General features: G+C 51.7%; 1 protein-coding gene across 2 annotated transcripts in view; it reads right to left on the reverse strand.

The window, feature by feature from the left end:
• Nucleotides 1-16,795, reverse strand: part of LOC139230544 (arf-GAP with dual PH domain-containing protein 1) — a 54,525-nt gene extending 37,730 nt beyond the window's left edge. The window contains exons 1-3 of one of the 2 annotated variants that reach the window (XM_070862379.1): nucleotides 16,738-16,795; nucleotides 12,736-12,997; nucleotides 2,650-2,780 (exon numbers count right to left, since the gene is read on the reverse strand). In XM_070862379.1, coding sequence (XP_070718480.1) covers nucleotides 2,650-2,780; nucleotides 12,736-12,826 — 222 coding nt within the window. In that variant the 5' untranslated portion in view covers nucleotides 12,827-12,997; nucleotides 16,738-16,795. Of the gene's footprint in view, nucleotides 1-2,649; nucleotides 2,781-12,735; nucleotides 12,998-15,633; nucleotides 15,686-16,737 lie in introns of those variants that run through there. The other variant, XM_070862380.1, reaches the window with a different exon arrangement.
• Nucleotides 16,796-20,081: the final 3,286 nt, after the last annotated feature.

Here is a 20,081-nt window from a genome sequence, read left to right on the forward strand (position 1 = left end):
GCTCAGCGCCTCTCTCACACCACCGTGGCCAAGTCCAGGAAGAGTGTATGGGCAGCAAGCCACCACTGGACAACCGTGAGATTGATCGCTGGCATCAGTGGGCAGAAGAACATCAGGAATAGGAGCAGGAGTTGGCCATTCGGCCCCTCGAGCCTGCTCCGCCATTTAATAAGATCATGGCTGATCTGATCCTGGGCTCAGCTCCACTTCCCTGCCCACTACCCATAACCCTTGACTCCCTTATCGCTCACAATTCTGTCCATCTCCACCAGAGCCACGGGGTCAGAGCAACTTGAACAACTGTAGGCTCTCCGCCCTCAAATATACAGATGGTACTTTATAAAGAGATCTAAGGTACTTAACAGGGTGGAACATAAGAACATAAGACATAGGAGCCATTCGGCCCCTCGAGCCTGTTCCGCCATTCAATGAGATCATGACTGATCTTCGACCTCAACTCCACTTCCCTGCCCGATCCTCAAATCCCTCGAGTCCCTTAATATCCAAAAAGATCTCAGCCTTGAAGACTGAGCCTCCACAGCCCTCTGGGGCAGAGAATTCCAGAGATTCACCACCCTCTGAGAGAAGAAATTCCTCCTCGTCTCAGTCTTAAATGACCGACCCCTTATCCTGAGACTGTAACCCCTGGTTCTAGACTCCCCAGCCCGGGGGAAACACCCTCCCTGCATCTACCCTGTCAAGCCCTGTAAGAATGTTGTATGTTTCAATGAGATCACCTCTCATTCTTCTAAACTCTGGAGAATAGAGGCCTAGTCTCCTCAATCTGAGCAGGTAAACCGGGGGCAATACATTCACGTACAGTTAGACAGCACGACAAGCGGGTGCAGGGTAAGGTGCTGAAGGGCACGTTTTTGGACAGAGCGTCCACCAACTCTGCTCAATATCTGGAACTGGGTACTAGGAGGATGGGGCCAAGGTCTATTTTCTTTTCATTCGTTCATGGGATGTGGACATCGCTGGCAAGGCCGGCATTTATTGCCCATCCCTAATTGCCCCTTGAGAAGGTGGTGGTGAGTCGCCTTCTTGAACCGCTGCAGTCCGTGTGGTGAAGGTGCTCCCACAGTGCTGTTAGGGAGGGAGTTCCAGGATTGTGACCCAGCGACGATGAAGGAACGGCCGATATATTTCCAAGTCGGGATGAGCATGCGCTCCCGACTCGAACTGCCCCACACTCCCGCCATTGGCCCATCTCCATGGCCAATCGCAAGGCGAGAACACTGTTTGTTACCCAATTGCATTAGTCCGTCAAACAGCCGCATTCCCCCCATCTCCAATATTTGACAACGAGAAAATGAAAATGTTTAAAAGAAACAACTACACGACTGGGATAAATTGTCATGCAGCTTTTATTTTGCATATGATGGTTGCCGTCTGAGAGGGTCACGAAGACCGTCTGACGCGGTCGCTGTCTACTGCTGAGAAAAGCCATTTAAAACAGCAGAAGTAAAGTAAAATTCCCCCGCTGTGTGTGGCTCATGCCCAGTCAGCCTGTGGTTACATCTCGTCTGGCCATGGCCGTTGTGTTTATTTACAGATCACCCACAGGATGTTTTCAAACTATATCACGTGGCGCTGGGGGATTTCAAGGCACATAGATGAGAGTGAGTGAGTGAAAGAGTGAGAGGGAGACTGAAAGAGAGAGAGAGAGAGAGAGAGAGAGAGAGTGTGAGAGAATGAGAGAGAGAGACTGAAACAGAGAGTGAGAGAATGAGAGGGAGACTGAAAGAGAGAGAGAGAGAGAGAGAGAGAGTGTGAGAGAATGAGAGAGAGAGACTGAAACAGAGAGTGAGAGAATGAGAGGGAGACTGAAAGAGAGAGAGAGAGAGAGAGAGAGAGTGTGAGAGAGAGAGAGAGAGAGACTGAAACAGAGAGTGAGAGAATGAGAGGGAGACTGAAAGAGAGAGAGAGAGAGTGTGAGAGAGAGAGAGAGAGAGACTGAAACAGAGAGTGAGAGAATGAGAGGGAGACTGAAAGAGAGAGAGAGAGAGAGAGAGAGAGTGTGAGAGAGAGAGAGAGAGACTGAAACAGAGAGTGAGAGAATGAGAGGGAGACTGAAAGAGAGAGAGAGAGAGAGAGAGAGAGAGAGAGAGAAAGAGAGGGAGACTGAAACAGAGAGAGAGAGTGAGAGAATGAGAGGGAGACTGAAACAGAGAGCGAGAGAATGAGGGAGACAAACAGAGTGAGAGAGAGAGCGACAGAGTTTGGAACAGAGCGAGAGAGAGAGAGAGAGAGAGTGAGACTGAAACAGAGAGAGCGAGAGAGTGAGAGGGTGACCGAAATAGAGCGCGAGAGAGATGCACAGAGTGGGAGTGAGACGGAAACGGAGAGAGAGAATGAGAGAGTGAGAGTGAGTCTGAAACAGAGTGAGAGAGTAAGAGGGAGACTGTGACACAGTGCAGGGAACTCCCTCCTTAACAGCACTGTGGGAGCACCTTCACCACACAGACTGCAGCGGTTCAAGATGGTGGCTTACCACCTTCTCAAGAGGCAATTAGGGATGGGCAATAAATGCCGGCCTGGCCAGCGACACCCACATTCCGTGAATAAATAAATGATGTGAGAGAAAGCTTGGACGTCAGACCGCGAGCTTCCTTCTCACGCGAAGAGCTATATCCTGTCGGACTTTACCTGGATTTGGGAATCGTCCCAAGGGTCGAGGAGTAGGGATTTGACTTTGCTCACGTCCGGAATGTTCCGATGTATCCCCGAGCAGTGCACGCAGATGAAGATTCCAAGTGTGGTTGAGGCCCATTCAGGCTCTGAGGGTAAGAAATCAGAATTAATGCACAGTGTAGTAATTTTCCCGCCCTCCTGTATGGATCAGAGTCATGGACGATGTACAGAAGACACCTCAAGTCGCTGGAGATATACCAACGATGATGTCTCCGCAAGATCCTTTAAATCCCCTGGGAGGACAGACGCACCAACGTTAGCGTCCTCGCCCAGGCCAACATCCCCAGCATTGAAGCACTGACCACACTCGATCAGCTCCGCTGGGCAGGTCACATTGTCCGCACACTAGACACGAGACTCCCTAAGCAAGTGCTCTATGCGGAGCTCCTTCACGGCAAACGAGCCAAAGGTGGGCAGCGGAAACGTTACAAGGACACCCTCAAAGCCTCCCTGGTAAAGTGCGACATCACCACTGACACCTGGGAGACCCTGGCCAAAGACCGCCAGAGGTGGAGAAAGTGCATCCCGGAGGGCGCTGAGCTCTTCGAATCTCAACGCCGTGAGCGTGAAGAGGTCAGGCGCAGGCAGCGGAAGGAGCGTGCGGCAAACCAGCCCCACCCACCTCCTCCCCAGACGAAAGTCTGTCCCACCTGTAACAGGTTCTGTGGCTCTCACACTGAACTGTTCAGCCACCAAAGAACTCACTTTTGGAGTGGAAGCAAGTCTTCCTCGGTTCCGAGGGACTGCCTATGATGATGGTGAGTAATTTTGCAGGCTGATGGGTTCAAGTGACCAACCCTCCTGAACTCACCAAACACTCTTTGTGCTGCAGTCTAAGAGTGGGCTGATAGGCTGATGGACTATCCCACATGTCTACACCATCTGTGGGGAGCCGGATGTGGATTTGAATTAGACTTGTAACTGCTGACTGCAATTTGCTTATGTACTTAGCTGGGAGATGGGTAGATGCTGAGAGGGTGTTTCCCCCGGGCTGGGGAGTCTAGAACCAGGGGTCACAGTCTCAGGATAAGGGGTCGGCCATTTAGGACTGAGATGAGGAGAAATTTCTTCACTCAGAGGGTGGTGAATCTTTGGAATTCTCTGCCCCAGAGGGCTGTGGAGGCTCAGTCGTTGAGTATATTCAAGGCCGAGATCGATAGATTTTTGGATATTAAGGGAATCAAGGGATATGGGGATTGGGCGGGAAGGTAGAGTTGAGGTAGAAGATCAGCCATGATCTCACTGAATGGCGGAGCAGGCTCGAGGGGCCGAATGGCCGACTCCTGCTCCTAATTCTTATGTTCCCAGCAACTGGCCTTTTCCATCCCCCAATGCACCTCTCGATCCAGCCCACACTGATGGACTGAAAGGCTGTTCTCTTTTGGCTGTGAAGGCCCAACATTAACGGAGTACAGACAGTCTCCTGACCACCTTCTTGTGGTCATCGAGTCACAAGACACAACCGACTACGGTCTGCTCTAATTGACAGATCACTTATAGAGGCTGGTGCAGTGCAAGACGCTATTCTCAGCTCCGAGCTTGTAACAAAAGAGCAGCGGTTGCTTTAACCTCTGTATCTAATCCCGTGCTGTACCTGCCCTGGGAGTGTTTGATGGGACAGTGTAGAGGGAGCTTTACTCTGTATCTAACCCCGTGCTGTACCTGCTCTGGGAGTGTTTGATGAGACAGTGTAGAGGGAGCTTTACTCAGTATCTAACCCCGTGCTGTACCTGCCCTGGGAGTGTTTGATGGGACAATGTAGAGGGAGCTTTACTCTGTATCTAACCCCCTGTACCTGCCCTGGGAGTGTTTGATGGGACAGTGTAGAGGGAGCTTTACTCTGTATCTAACCCTCTGTAGCTGCCCTGGGAGTGTTTGATGGGACAGTGTAGAGGGAGCTTTACTCTGTATCGAACCCATGCTGGAGCTGCTCTGGGAGTGTTTGATGGGACAGTGTAGAGGGAGCTTTACTCTGTATGTAACCCCCTGTACCTGCCCTGGGAGTGTTTGATGGGACAGTGTAGAGGGAGCTTTACTCTGTATCTAACCCCGTGCTGTACCTGCCCTGGGAGTGTTTGATGGGACAGTGTAGAGGGAGCTTTACTCTGTATCTAACCCAGTGTTGTATCTGCCCTGGGAGTGTTTGATGGGACAGTGTAGAGGGAGCTTTACTCTGTATCTAACCCGTGCTGTACCTGCTCTGGGAGTGTTTGATGAGACAGTGTAGAGGGAGCTTTACTCAGTATCTAACCCCGTGCTGTACCTGCCCTGGGAGTGTTTGATGGGACAATGTAGAGGGAGCTTTACTCTGTATCTAGCCCCCTGTACCTGCCCTGGGAGTGTTTGATGGGACAGTGTAGAGGGAGCTTTACTCTGTATCGAACCCATGCTGGAGCTGCTCTGGGAGTGTTTGATGGGACAGTGTAGAGGGAGCTTTACTCTGTATCTAACCCCCTGTACCTGCCCTGGGAGTGTTTGATGGGACAGTGTAGAGGGAGCTTTACTCTGTATCTAACCACCTGTACCTGCCCTGGGAGTGTTTGATGGGACAGTGTAGAGGGAGCTTTACTCTGTATCTAACCCCGTGCTGTACCTGCCCTGGGTGTGTTTGATGGGACAGTGTAGAGGGAGCTTTACTTTGTATCTAACCCCGTGCTGTACCTGCCCTGGGAGTGTTTGATGGGACAGTGTAGAGGGAGCTTTACTCTGTATCTAACCCATGCTGTACCAGCCCTGGGAGTGTTTGATGGGACAGTGTAGAGGGAGCTTTACTCTGTATCTAACCCCGTGCTGTACCAGCCCTGGGAGTGTTTGATGCTGACTCTGGGCTCCAGCATGTTGAGACCCAGTTTTAATTTCTGCCACTTTGATGAACACCATAAATCATCGTTTACTTTTTTAATAAGCACTTTGAAGACGCTGTGCAACACACCCAAACCGCAATGGCAGGCCCATTCTAGAGGCATGTAACTATGGTAACAGTGGGGGAGGGGGTGAGGGAGGGGCTTGGAATGATCACCCTTAAACCAGTGCAGGGTTAATTCGCCAGGAGCTGCTTCCGAGGTGATGTGGCTTTGGAATGTGTGCCCCCCACCCGCCCCCACTGATTGCCACATGATCGTGTCGGGGCAAGTGGACGAGATCTAATCCATCCCACTGTACAGGCCGAAGGAATGATGAGAGTTACTGGCACTTTACAAAGTATCTGCTCCCTCGAGGCACATGATTAAGCCGTTGATTAAATTCACGGTCCTGTAATCTGCATGAGGTGCCGAGAAGTGCCTTAAATTTAGAGCTAGGCCGCGTTTCCTACATTACCACAGCGAATAAATCAAAGACTTGCATTTATATAGCGCCTATCAAAGCGCTTCACAGCCAATGAAGTACTATTGGAGTATACTCGCTGTTATAATGTGGGAAACGCGGCAGCCAATTTGCGCACAGCAAGCTCCCACACACAGCAATGTGACAATGACCAGATAATCTGTTTGTGATGCTGATTGAGGGATAAATATTGCCCCAGGACACCGGGGAGAACTCCCCTGCTCTTCTTCGAAATAGTGCCATGGGATCTTTTACATCCACCTGAGAGAGCAGACGGGGCCTCGGTTTAACGTCTTATCTGAAAGACCGCCCTTCCGACAGTGTGGTGCTCCCTCAGTACTGCCCCTCCGATTGTGCGGCGCTTCCTCAGTACTGCCCCTCCGACAGTGCGGCGTTCCCTCAGCACTGCCCCTCCGACAGTGCGGCACTCCCTCAGTACCGCCCCTCCGACAGTGCGGCGCTCCCTCAGTACTGTCCCTCCGACAGTGCGGCGTTCCCTCAGTACTGCCCCTCCGACAGTGCGGCGCTCCCCCAGTACTGCCCCTCCGACAGTGCGGCGCTCCCTCAGTACTGCCCCTCCGACAGTGCGGCGCTCCCTCAGTACTGCCCCTCCGACAGTGCGGCGCTCTCTCAGTACTGCCCCTCCGACAGTGCGGCACTCCCTCAGTACTGCCCCTCCGACAGTGCGGCGCTCCCTCAGTACTGCCCCTCCAACAGTGCGGCGCTCCCTCAGTACTGCCCCTCCGACAGTGCGGCGCTCTCTCAGTACTGCACTGGGAGTTTCAGCCTAGATTTTTGTGCTCAAGTATCTGGAGTGGGACTTGAACCCACGACGTTCTGACTCAGAAGCGAGTGTGCTGCCCACTGAGCCACGGCTGACTACACTTCAAAATACTTCATTGGCCGTAAAGCGCTTTGGGACGTCCTGAGGCCCTGAAAGGCGCTATATAAATGCAAGTCTTTCTTTCTTTTGGCCATCCTCTGGTGGGAGGCGGGGGATGCAGAACAAGGTGACACAACCTTAGAATTAGAGCCAGGCTGTTCAGGGGTGATGTCAGGAAACACTTCTTCACACAAAGGGCAGTGGGAATCTGGAACTCTCTCCCCAAAAACAGCTGTTGGGAATAGGGGTCAATAGAAAATGTTAAACTGGAGACTAATTGATTTTGTTGGGTAAGGGTATGAATGGATACAGAGCCAAAGGAAAGACTTGCATTTATATAGCGCCGTTCATGACCAGTGGACATCTCAAAGCGCTTTACAGCCAATGAAGTACTTTTGGAGTGTAGTCACTGTTGTAATGTGGGAAACGCAGCAGCCAATTTGCGCACAGCAAGCTCCCACAGACAGCAATGTGATAATGACCCAGATCATCGGTTGTTTTTGTTATGTCAAGGCAGGTAGATGGAGTTAAGATACAGATCAGCCAGGATCTGATTGAATGGCGGAACAGGCTGGAAGGGCTGATGGGCCTGCTCCTGTTCCCTGTGTGAGTTCAGGCATTGCTCTTTGTATAAGCCTCTTTCATCCTCCCTCTGTGCTGTCTCCTGTCCGGGCACAGTTCCACCAGCTGTGGTCTCGCTCTGGTATCTCTACATGTGTCAACTCGGACAAGGCACAGCTCAAATATGCACACTCCCAGGAACTCATTTTCTTTGCCATTTCGACAACACACGTGCCTGATCGTGACCTGGCTCAACGTTTGCACACTCGCGCTTTGAAGCTTGGGGTGACGCGATAGCGATCCAGAGCTAGAGCTTTTGACACCCCTGCTCTTCTATGAAATAATGCCGTGGGATTTTACATCCACCGGAGAGAGCAGACGGGGCCTTGGTTTAACGTTTCATCCAAAAGATGGCATCTCTGACAGTACAGTGTGCCCTCAGTACTGCCCCTCCGACATTATGGCACTCCCTCAGTAGTGCCCCTCCGACAGTGCAGTGCTCCCTCAATACTGCCCCTCCGACAGTGCCCGACAGTGCGGCGCTCCCTCAGTACTGCCCCTCCGACATTATGGCACTCCCTCAGTAGTGCCCCTCCAACAGTGCAGTGCTCCCTCAATACTGCCCCTCCGACAGTGCGGCATTCCCTCAGTACTGCCCCTCCGACAGTGCGGTGCTCCCTCAGTACTGCCCCTCCGACAGTGCGGCGCTCCCTCAGTACTGCCCCTCCGACAGTGCGGCGCTCCCTCAGTACTGCCCCTCCGACAGTGCGGCGCTCCCTCAGTACTGCCCCTCCGACAGTGCGGCGCTCCCTCAGTACTGCCCCTCCGACAGTCCGGCGCTCCCTCAGTACTGCCCCTCCGACAGTGCGGAGCTCCCTCAGTACTGCCCCTCCGACAGTGCGGAGCTCCCTCAGTACTGCCCCTCCGACAGTGCGGTGCTCCCTCAGTACTGCCCCTCCGACAGTGCGGCGCTCCCTCAGTACTGCCCCTCCGACAGTGCGGCGCTCCCTCAGTACTGCCCCTCCGACAGTGCGGCGCTCCCTCAGTACTGCCCCTCCGACAGTGCGGTGCTCCCTCAGTACTGCCCCTCCGACAGTGCGGCGCTCCCTCAGTACTGCCCCTCCGACAGTGCGGTGCTCCCTCAGTACTGCCCCTCCGACAGTGCGTGCTCCCTCAGCACTAGAACTGGAGTATTGGCCTGCATTCTGTGCTCAAGTCTCTGGAGTGGTGACTTTAACCCCCAACCTTCTCGCTCAGAGGTGAGAGTGCTGCCCACTGAGCCATAGCTGACACCAGAGGAGGAGAATGTAATGCCATCAGGGAGAAGGGGTGGGGATGGCAATGCTGAAATTCGCTGGAATTCACTGCCTCAGAGAGCTGTGGAAGCTGAGACATTGAATAAATTTAAGATAGAAATAGACAGTTTCTTAAAAGATAAGGGGATAAGGGGTTATGGGGAGCGGGCAGGGAAGTGAGCTGAGTCCATGATCAGATCAGCCATGATCTTATTAAATGGCGGAGCAGGCTCGAAGAGCCGTATGGCCTACTCCTGTTCCTATTTCTTATGTTCTTATGTAATACATCGAATGCCTCATATGATAGCACTGGCAGCCTCATCCCTCCCTATCTCTGTAACCTCCTCCAGCCCTACGGCCCTCCCTATCTCTGTAACCTCCTCCAGCCCTACAGCCCTCCCTATCTCTGTAACCTCCTCCAGCCCTACAGCCCTCCCTATCTCTGTAACCTCCTCCAGCCCTACAGCCCTCCCTATCTCTGTAACCTCCTCCAGCCCTACGGCCCTCCCTATCTCTGTAACCTCCTCCAGCCTCTACAATCACCCAAGATCTCTGCACGCCTCCAATTCTGGCCCTTTGCCCGTCTCTGATTATAATCGCTCCACCATCGGTGGCCATGCCTTCCGTTGTCTGGGCCCCAAGCTCTGGAACTCCCTCCCTAAACCTCTCTGCCTCTCTTTCCTCCTTCCAAATGCTCCTTAAAACCTACCTCTTTGACCAAGGTTTTGGTCACCTGCGCTAATTTCTACTTATTCGGCTCGGTGTCAATTTTTTTTGTCTCATAATACTCCTGTGAAGCGCCTTGGGACATTTCACTACATTAAAGGTGCTATATAAATACAAGTTGTTGTTAAAACCCACCTCTTTGACCAAGCTTTTGGTCACTTGTTCTAACATCCCCTGATGTGCCTCGAGGTCAGGTTGTGTGTGATCACGCTCCTGTTAATCGCTTTGGGACCTTTTACTACATTAAAGGCGCTATGTAAATGCTCCGAGCTGTGTCGCGGGCAAGCGAGCACAACGAGGGCAGAGAAAAAGCTTCCAGGGCGCCCTCGAAACCTCCTCGAAAAAAATGTCACATCCCCATCTTGGGGAGTCCCTGGGCCCAAGACGGCCCAAAGTGGAGGAGGAGGAGTATCCGGGAAGGCCCCGAACACCTCGGGTCTCTCCGCCGGGAGCACGCGGAAGCCCAGCGCAAACAGCGGAAGGAGCGCACGGCAACCCAAACCCCCCCACCCACCCGTCCCTCCAACCACCGTCTGCCCCAGACACCGCCCGTGACAGAGACTGTAGGTCCCACATTGGGCTCATCAGTTACCTGAGAATTGGTGTTAGCGTGGAAGCAAGTCAGCCCTGACTCCGAGGGATAGCCTAAGAAGATGTAAATAGGAGTTGCTGTTGTATGGGTTGTAAAACCAAATGAAGACCAAATGTTGATGGCCGGTGTATGTTCAAGCATGAAATAACAGGCTGAATAATACTCAATCCAACTGCACGTTAATGTTTGATGTCCGAGGGAGCTGACAGAGCTCGTGACTCTCTGCCCCAAAAAATACGGACACTTAAACCTCGGCTCAAAGACCTATCGCGATTGGTTTTGGGATGTTTTACTACATTAAAAGGCACTATGCAAATGCTCCCAGCTCCGTCACGGCAGGCCAGCCCCAAAACACTTGCAGGGCGCCCTCAAAGTCCCGCTTGAAAAAAAAAAATGTAACGTCTGTTATGTATGGAGAAAGAGTCAGACTGAACACTGTGAGCTCAAAGTAAAGTGTAACCTTAGTCTTTTATTGCAGGTCTCCAGACTGCCTCTCCAACCTGTGAGGCCTCCTTAAATACCTGTGCTCCCAGGGGATTATGGGATCCCTTGGGACTCCAGGGGATGAGCCCTCTGGTGGCTGTACAGAGTAAATACAAGTCCACATAAATAACAACGTCCCTGCCGACACTTGGGGAATCCCTGGCCCAAGACCGCTCAAAGTGGAGGAGAAGCATTTGGGAAGGGCATCGAACACCTCGAGTCTCTTTGCCGGGAGCATGTCCCAATACTGGCCTTGAAAGAAGCTTTGTGGCCAAATTAACGAGCTCACTTGGGTGTCGGCATGACGTGGTCTGTTTTTGCCCGCTCATCCAAGCTGTGCAACAGAGGTCCGTAGAGTCAACTGTTATTTTGAACACAGTTCTCTCTCTCTCGCTATGAGTCCACAGTGCTAAAAAATAACTTGTGCTTCGAAAAGAGCTGTTTCAGTCTTCAGGATGTCCCAAAAGAGCTTCACAGCTTATGAGCAACTTGCTGAAGCGTAATCACTGGAGCTTTGTAAGCAAACATGGCAGACAGTTTTCTCACGGTCTATTCTTAACTCTGGCTCCAGGTCTCGGGAACAGCACCGAGATCACTGATGAGTGAATCGGTTCCGATGGTGTAGGTTGAGGGACCGATATTGGCCAGGACACCGGGGAAGAACTCCCTGGCTCTTTTTCGATTAAGTGCCTTGGAATTTTTTTACTTCCACCTGTGAGGGCAGACGGAGGTTTAACGTCTAGGGCACTAACAGGCATCTTTTAAATAATTAAAAAAGACATAATTTTCTAAGAAACTGACTACTGGACACTAATGAGGCCAGTAAATGGTTCGATATAATTTTTTCAGTGATTTCAAGTCGGGTTGCTCTCAGTTGGTCGACTAGATACTGATTATTTTTTGCGATAAACCCATATTCAGCTGTCTTAATCAATCTGCAGCAGATTACCACTCTCAAATATATCCAGGAATATTTACGTTCTAAAATGCTGCCCGACATGCCTGATTCACAGATAGCTGAGCCTCTTGAGCATCCCTGATTATAATCGCTCCACCATTGGTGGCCATGCCTTCTGTTGCCTGGGCCCCAAGCTCTGGAACTCCCTCCCTAAACCTCTCCGCCTCTCTCTCCTCCTTTAAGACGCTCCTTAAAACCGACCTCTTTGACCAAGCTTTTGGTCACCTGTCCTTAATATCTTCTTATGCGGCTTGGTGTCAAATTTTTTCGAATAATCGCTCCTGTGAAGCGCCTTGGGACATTTTACTACATGAAAGGCGCTATATAAATGCAAGTTGCTGTTGAGCAGCACAAGTTCTCCAGGGATTGTTGATGTTGAACCAGGCTGGGTGCTCCAACCACAAATTGCATTTACATCATGCCAGATAATCTATTTTAGTGATGTTGATTGAGGGATAAATATTGGCCCCAGGACACCTGGGGATAACTCCCCTGTCTTCTTCGAAATAGTGCCATGGGATCTTTTACATCCACCTGAGAGGGCAGATGGAGCCTTGGCTTAACATCTCATCCAAAAGATGACACCTCCGACAGTGCAGCACTCCCTCAGTACTGCCCCTCCAACAGTGTGGCGCTTCCTCAGTACTGCCCCTCCGACACTCCCTCAGTACTGCCCCTCCGTCAGTGCAGCACTCCCTCAGTACTGTCCCTCCGACACTCCCTCAGTACTGCCCCTCCGACAGCGCAGCACTCCCTCAGTACTGCCCCTCCGACAGCGCAGCGCTCCCTCAGTACTGCCCCTCCGACAGCGCAGCGCTCCCTCAGTACTGCCCTGGGAGTGTCAGCCGAGATTATGTGCTCAAGTCTCTGGAGTGGGACTTGAACCCACAATTTGATGACTTGGCCAGAATGCCATCTTCCTCTGGAATTCTCTTCCTCGACCTCTGCTCCTCTTCAGCAGCCGCTCGCTGATTGCAATGACCCACTCTCCTAAATCTGCCCCCCTCCTCCTCAACTCCATGTCTGATTCCCTTGGGTACAATCTAAAAACTCTCTAACAAAGTTTGTACTGAGCACGCCGCCCACTTGGGACTTTCTCACAGAGAGAGAGAAAGAGAGAGAGAGAGAGAGAGAAAGAGAGAGAGCGAGCGAACTTGTGACTCCGTCATTGTCTGCACAGGTAACCGTCTGATTTTTGCTACTGGTAAATATAACTTACCTGGCAGCCCACAATCCGCGCAGATCCCGTTGCCTGGTTTCTGTACGACATCCTTTAGAGCTCTGAAAATCCTTTCCTTTTCTGCAGACATAACTTTTCTTTCAAATTCAAGTTGCCGACCCACCGAGAGCGAAGCTGGACTGAAAGGAGACTGTCCCCTTTAAGCGACCACCTGCTGTGACGATCCGAGCAAACACACAGATGCCTTGTCGACCTCCCAATGGTGAATTGTTTCTGCCTCTCGCTGGGATTTCAGTAGTTCCTGCAGGCAACAATTACTTTTTTTTTAACGGATATATTTGCAAATTAATGGTGTGCAATAAAAACTGGGATTGTAGGAAGTAGCAGGCGAGGTGAGTGAGCCACACACTGCAAGACCTGCTTTTCCGCATTCTTCAATGACAGGCCAGTGGGCTTGTCACTTACAACGCAACTGACAAGAACGGTCCGGCACCGCCTCACCGCGGCCGCTCGAGGTACAGCAGCCACCTTCTCTTACAAAGGCCAGTGCAAAATCTGAAAACAAAACAGTCTATCATTTATACAGCGCCTCTCATGACCACAAGAACATCCCAAAGCCGTCACTGCCTCTGAAACCGTCATCCATGCCTTTGTTACCTCCAGACTTGACTATTCCAACGCACTCCTGACTAGCCTCCCACATTCTACCCTACATAAACTAGAGGTGATCCAAAACTTGGCTACCCCGTGTCCTAACTCACACCGAGTCCCACTCACCCATCACCCGCTGTGCTCGCTGTCCCGTGTCCTAACTCGCACCGAGTCCCACTCACCCATCACCCCCTGTGCTCGCTGACCTACATTGGCTCCCAGTTCAGCAATGCCTCGATTTCAAAATTCTCATCCTTATTTACAAATCCCTCCATGGCCCTCACCCCTCCCTATCTCTGTAATCTCCTCCAGCCCCACAACCCCCTGAGATATCTGCACTCCTCTCATTCTGCCCTCTTGAGCATCCCTGATTATAATCGCTCCACCATTGGTGGCCGTGCCTTCTGTTGCCTGGGCCCCAAGCTCTGAAACTCCCTCCCTAAACCTCTCCGCCTCTCTACCTCTCTTTCCTCCTTTAAGACGCTCCTTAAAACTTACTGTTATGTATGCATGTCAATGATGTACTGTAACACTAGACCTGAATGTACCTTCACCCTGTATACACCATACCTGTACACCAGAGGGTGCTGCTGCTGGAGACCTAGGGTCACCTGTACACTGCAGGTAACCTAGTATAAAAGGGAGCTCACCTCTTGGTGTCCTCACTCTGGGAGCTGCGATAAAGGACTACAGTCTGTACAGTTCAAGTACCATACCCCTGCCTCATGCAGTCATTAACAGAGTGCTTACATACACAATACCTCCCTCTTTGACAAGCTTTTGGTCACCTGTGCTAATTTCTACTTATGTAGCTCAGTGTCAAATTTTTTGTCTTATAACACGCCTGTGAAGCACCTTGGGACGTTTAACCACGTTAACGGTGCTATATAAATTGAGGGCGGAAATCGCGGAGGTACTGGCCATAATATTCCAATCCTCCATGGATACCTGGGGTAGTGCCAGAGGACTGGAGAATTGCAAATGTTACACCATTGTTCAAAAAAAGGGTGTAAGGATAAACCCAGCAATTACAGGCCGGTCAGTTTAACCTCGCAGTGGGGAAGCTTTTAGAAACAGTGATCAGGGACAACATTAACAGTCACTTGGATATGGGTGGATTAATTAAAGAAAGCCAGCACGGATTTGTTAAAAGGCAAATCGTGTTTAACCAACTGGATTGAGTTTTTTGATGAGGTAACAGAGAGGGTTGATGAGGTTAATGCGGTTGATGTGGTGGACATGGATTTCCAAAAGGCAATCAACAAGGTGCCACACAATAGGCTTGCAGCAAAGGTGAAGCCCGTGGAATGAAAGGGACGGTGGCAGCATGGATACGGAATTGGGTCAGTGACAGGAAACAGAGAACAGTGGTGAACGGTTGTTTCTCAGACTGGAGGAAGGTATACAGTGGTGTTCCCCTGGGGTCGGTACTGGGAACACTGCTTTCTGTGATATATGTTAATGACCTGGATGTGGATGTACAGGGCACAATTTCAAAACTTGCAGATGACACAAAAAGTTGGAAGTGCAGTGAACAGTGAGAAGGAGAGGGATAGACTTCAGGAAGACACAGACAGGCTGGGGGAATGGGCAGACACGGGGCAGATGAAGTTTAACGCAGAAAAGTGAGAAGTGATACATTTTGGTAGAAAGAATGAGGAGAGGACATAGAAACTAAAGGGTACAATCCTAAAGAGGGTGCATGAACAGAGAGACCTGGGGGTGTATGGGCACAAATCGTTGAAGGTGGCAGGGCAGGTTGAGAAAGCCGTTAAAAAAGCTGACAGGATCCTGGGCTTCATAAATAGAGGCATAGAGTACAAAAGTGTGGAGGTTATGATGAACCTGTATCAAACACGGGTTCGGCCTCAACTGGAGTATTGTGTCCAATTCTGGGCACCACACTTTAGGAAGGATGTGAAGGCCTTAGAGAGGGTGCAGAGGGAGATTTACGAGAATGGTTCCAGGGATGAGGGACTTCAGTTCCGTGGGGAGACTGGAGAAGCTGGGGTTGTTCTCCTTGGAGCAGAGAAGGTTGAGAGGAGATTTGATTGAGGTGTTCAAAACCATGAGGGGTCTGGACAGAGTAGATCGAGAGAAACTGTTCTCATTGGTGGAAGGGTCGGGAACCAGAGGACACAGATTTAAGGCGATTGGCAGAAGAACCAAAGGCGATGCAAGAAAAAACTTTTTACGCAGCGAGTGGTTAGGATCTGGAATGCGCTGCCTGAGGGGGTGGTGGAGGCAGACGCAATCATGGCTTTCAAAAGGGAGTTGGATACGTACCTGAAGGAAAAAAAAATGCAGGGCTACGGGGAAAGGGCGGTGGAGTGGGACTGGCTGAGAGTCAGCATTGGCTCGATGGGCTGAATGGCCTCCTTCCGTGCTGTGACCATTCTGTGATTCTTTGTTGTGGGTTCCAGTCCCCTCCAGAGATTTCAGCACAAAAAGCTAGGCTGACACTCCCTGCGCCAGTACTGAAAAATAGAAAGACTTGCATTTATATAGCGCCTTTCACGACCACCGGACGTCCCAAAGCGCTTTACAGCCAATGAAGTACTTTTGGAGTGTAGTCACTGTTGTAATGTAGGAAACATGACAGCCAATTTGTGCACAGCAAGCTCCCACAAATAGCAATGTGATAACGATCAGATATTTTGTTTTAGTGACGTTGATTGAAGGATAAATATTTGCCCCAGGACACTGGGGATAACTCTCCTGCTCTTCTTCGAAATAATGGCAGTGGGATCTTTTACGTCCACCCGAGAGGGCAGATGGGGCCTCGGTTTAATGCCTCATTTAAAAGACGACAGCTCCAACAGTGCAGCGCTCCCTCAGTACTGACCCTCCGACAGTGCGGCGCTCCCTCAGTACTGTCCCCCCCTCAGTACTGTCCCTCCGACAGTGCGGCACTCCCTCAGCACTGCCCCTCCGACAGTGCGGCGCTCCCTCAGTACTGCCCCTCCGACAGTGCGGCACTCCCTTAGCACTGCCCCTCTAACAGTGCAGCGCTCCCTCAGCACTGCCCCTCCGACAGTGCGGCACTCCCTCAGCACTGCCCCTCTAACAGTGCAGCGCTCCCTCAGTACTGCCCCTCCGACAGTGCGGCGCTCCCTCAGCACTGCCCCTCTAATAGTGCAGCGCTCCCTCAGCACTGCCCCTCTAACAGTGCGGCGCTCCCTCAGTACTGCCCCTCCGACAGTGCGGCGCTCCCTTAGCACTGCCCCTCTAACAGTGCGGCACTCCCTCAGTACTGCCCCTCCGACAGTGCGGCGCTCCCTCAGCACTGCCCCTCCGACAGTGCGGCACGCCCTTAGCACTGCCCCTCTAACAGTGCGGCGCTCCCTCAGTACTGCCCCTCCGACAGTGCGGCGCTCCCTCAGTACTGACCCTCCGACAATGCAGCACTCCCTCAGCACTGCCCCTCCGACAGTGCGGCACTTCCTCAGTACTGCCCCTCCGACAGTGCGGCACTTCCTCAGTACTGTCCCTCCGACAGTGCGGCACTCCCTCAGTACTACCCCTCTGACAGTGCAGCGCTCCCTCAGCACTGCACTGGGAGTGTCAGCCAGGATTATGTGCTCAAGTCTCTGGAGTGGGACTTGAACCCATGACCTTCTGACTCAGAGGCGAGAGAGCTGCCCACTGAACCACAGCTGAAATGATGCAGCACCAATAGCTCATCACCTCAAACACGCAGTAACTCCACTGAGCATAACCTCCACACCGGCCTGTGTTTTTATTATTCCAAAGATTAATATTTCCCTTGAAGTTTGCTGCACCCCCAACGCCATCTGTCCATCAAGAGATAAGTGTTTGGAATATCCACACTGAGGTAATGACTTTATAATAGCACTTGTCCCTTTTGCATTGCCAGTCTGCAGATCCGAACTTGCAAAGGAGCCTGGGCTGTGATTTAATGCCAAAGGGTGTCAGGGTTGAATTGGATATCTAAATGAAATTCAAAATGAGTTTCACTCTTCCTGTTAAAAGATACACTGTGCAGTGGTGCTGGACCAGCTGTGTACCTCCAATCTATTTGCAAACCATATCTCACAGTCAGGAGTCGTTCTAGTGAGGTTTATGCAATAAAGTGTTTTCGTATTGCTTGACAGTCAACAAGATATTCTATTTCTCATGCGTAAATTATTCTGCTTTCACTGTCTGATAATTCAGCTTTAAAAATAATAAATCCTGTATTTTAGATGATCTCACTGCCTCCAATTGTTACGAAACGTATTACTATTGAAATAGATATGAATCCTCAGTGGTGGGCGAAAATCACAGAGGGAGACGCACTTGGAAGTTGCTCAGGGATGATACTGTGTGAGTCACTCAGCACATTGCTATTACATTCCTCTCTTTGCTGTTTAGCTCCCAGCCGTGGCTCAGTGGGCAGCACAATTCATTTCTCAGCCTAGGAGGCTGTAGGTGCAAGTCCCTACTCCAGTACAAAATCCCAGTAGACAAGTCCGGTGCCAGTACTGAGGGAGCGCCGCACTGTCGGAGGGGCAGTACTGAGGGAGCGCCGCACTGTCGGAGGGGCAGTACTGAGGGAGCGCCGCACTGTCGGAGGGGCAGTACTGAGGGAGCGCCGCACTGTCGGAGGGGCAGTACTGAGGGAGCGCCGCACTGTCGGAGGGGCAGTACTGAGGGAGCGCCGCACTGTCGGAGGGGCAGTACTGAGGGAGTGCCGCACTGTCGGAGGGGCAGTACTGAGGGAGCGCCGCACTGTCGGAGGGGCAGTACTGAGGGAGCGCCGCACTGTCGGAGGGGCAGTACTGAGGGAGCGCTGCTGTCGGAGGGGCAGTACTGAGGGAGTGCCGCACTGTCGGGTGGGGTCGTACTGAGGGAGCGCCGCACTGTCGAAGAGGCAGTACTGAAGGAGTGCCGCACTGTCGGAGGGGCAGTACTGAAGGAGTGCCGCACTGTCGGAGGGGCAGTATTGAGGGAGTGCCGCACTGTTGGAGGGGCAGTACTGAGGGAGTGCCGCACTGTCGGAGGGGCAGTACTGAGGGAGTGCCGCACTGTCGGAGGGGCAGTCCTGAGGGAGCGCTGCACTGTCGGAGGGGCCATCTTTTTAGGGTGGGATGTTAAACCGAGGCCCCGTCTGCTCTCTCAGGTGGATGTAAAAGATCCCATGGCCACTGTATCGAAGAAGAGCAGGTTAATTCTCCCTTGTATCACCAACCATCACTTAATAAAATGTTTAATTTAAAGTTGTGTTTGAAAATAACAACATAATGATTAGGAGCAGGAGTCGGCCATTCGGCCCCTCGAGCCTGCTCCGCCATTCAATAAGATCATGGCTGATCTTCGACCTCAACTCCACTTTCCCGCCCGATCCCCATATCCCTCAATTCCCCGAGAGTCCAAAAATCTATCGCTCTCAGCCTCGAATATACTCAAAGACTGAGCCTCCATAGCCCTCTGCGACAGAGAATTCCAAACATTCACCACCCTCTGAGTGAAGAAATTCCTCCTCATCTCAGTCCTAAATGGCCGACCCTTTATCCTGAAACTGTGACCCCTGGTTCTAGACTCCCCAGCCCGGGGGAAACACCCTCCCTGCATCTACCCTGTCAAGCCCTGTAAGAATTGTGTATGTTTCAATGAGATCACCTCTCATTCTTCTAAACTCTAGAGAATATAGGCCTAGTCTACTCAACCTCTCCTCGTGTTGTAGATGTTCAATGGGGTTAATAGTCTATTGCTGATGTTTGTACCTCTTTATTACTGTAATATTTCTGTGTTATGGTGGTGAATCGAAATACAAACAAAACCAGTTATCTTATAACCCTAACCCTCCTCCAGCCGTACATTCCCCCGTCATCTCTGCGCTCCTCCAATTCTGGCCTCTTACACATTCCTGATTTCCATCGCCCCACCATCGGTGGCCGTGCCTTCAGCTGCCTGGACCTCAAGCTCTGGAACACCCTCCCTAAACCCCTCTGCCTCTCTCTCCTCCTTTAAGACGCTCCTTAAAACTGACCTCATTGACCAAGCTTCCCTTAGCGCTCCGCCCCACACTCGGGGCCCAGCTGCCCAATTTTGCCGACTGGGGCGCAAACTGTTCCCGGGCGCAAACCTTGCCGCCCGCCGCCATTACTGCCCCGAAATCAGCCATGCCGAAAATCCCGCCCTAAGAATCATCGAATAATTCTGACACAGAAGGAAGCCATTCGGCCCATCGTGTCCGCGCCGGCCGACAAAGAGCTACCCAGCCTAATCCCACTTTCCAGCTCTCGGTCCGTAGCCCTGTAGGTTACGGCACTTCAGGTGCACATCCAGGTACTTTTTAAATGTGGTGAGGGTTTCTGCCTCTACCACCCTTTCAGGCCGTGAGTTCCAGACCCCCACCACCCTCGGGGTGAAGACATTTCCCAATAAATCCCCTCTAAACCTCCCCCCAATTACTTTAAATCTATGCCCCCTGGTTGTTGACCCCTCTGCTAAGGGAAATAGGTCCTTCCTATCCACTTTATCCAGGCCCTTCATCATTTTATACACCTCAATAAAGTCTCTCCTCAGCCTCCTCTGTTCCAAAGAAAACAACCCCAGCCTACCCAATCTTTCCTCATCGCTAAAATTCTCCAGTCCGGGCAGCATCCTGGTAAATCTCCTCTGTACCCTCTCTCGTGCGATCACATCTTTCCTGTAATGTGGTGACCAGAACTGTACAGAGAGTTGAAGTTGACTTGCTTCCTCACCAACATTATGAGCTCTAAGATGAC

Source organism: Pristiophorus japonicus, chromosome 19, assembly GCF_044704955.1.
Source record: "Pristiophorus japonicus isolate sPriJap1 chromosome 19, sPriJap1.hap1, whole genome shotgun sequence".
In the NCBI taxonomy this organism is placed as follows: domain Eukaryota; kingdom Metazoa; phylum Chordata; class Chondrichthyes; family Pristiophoridae; genus Pristiophorus; species Pristiophorus japonicus.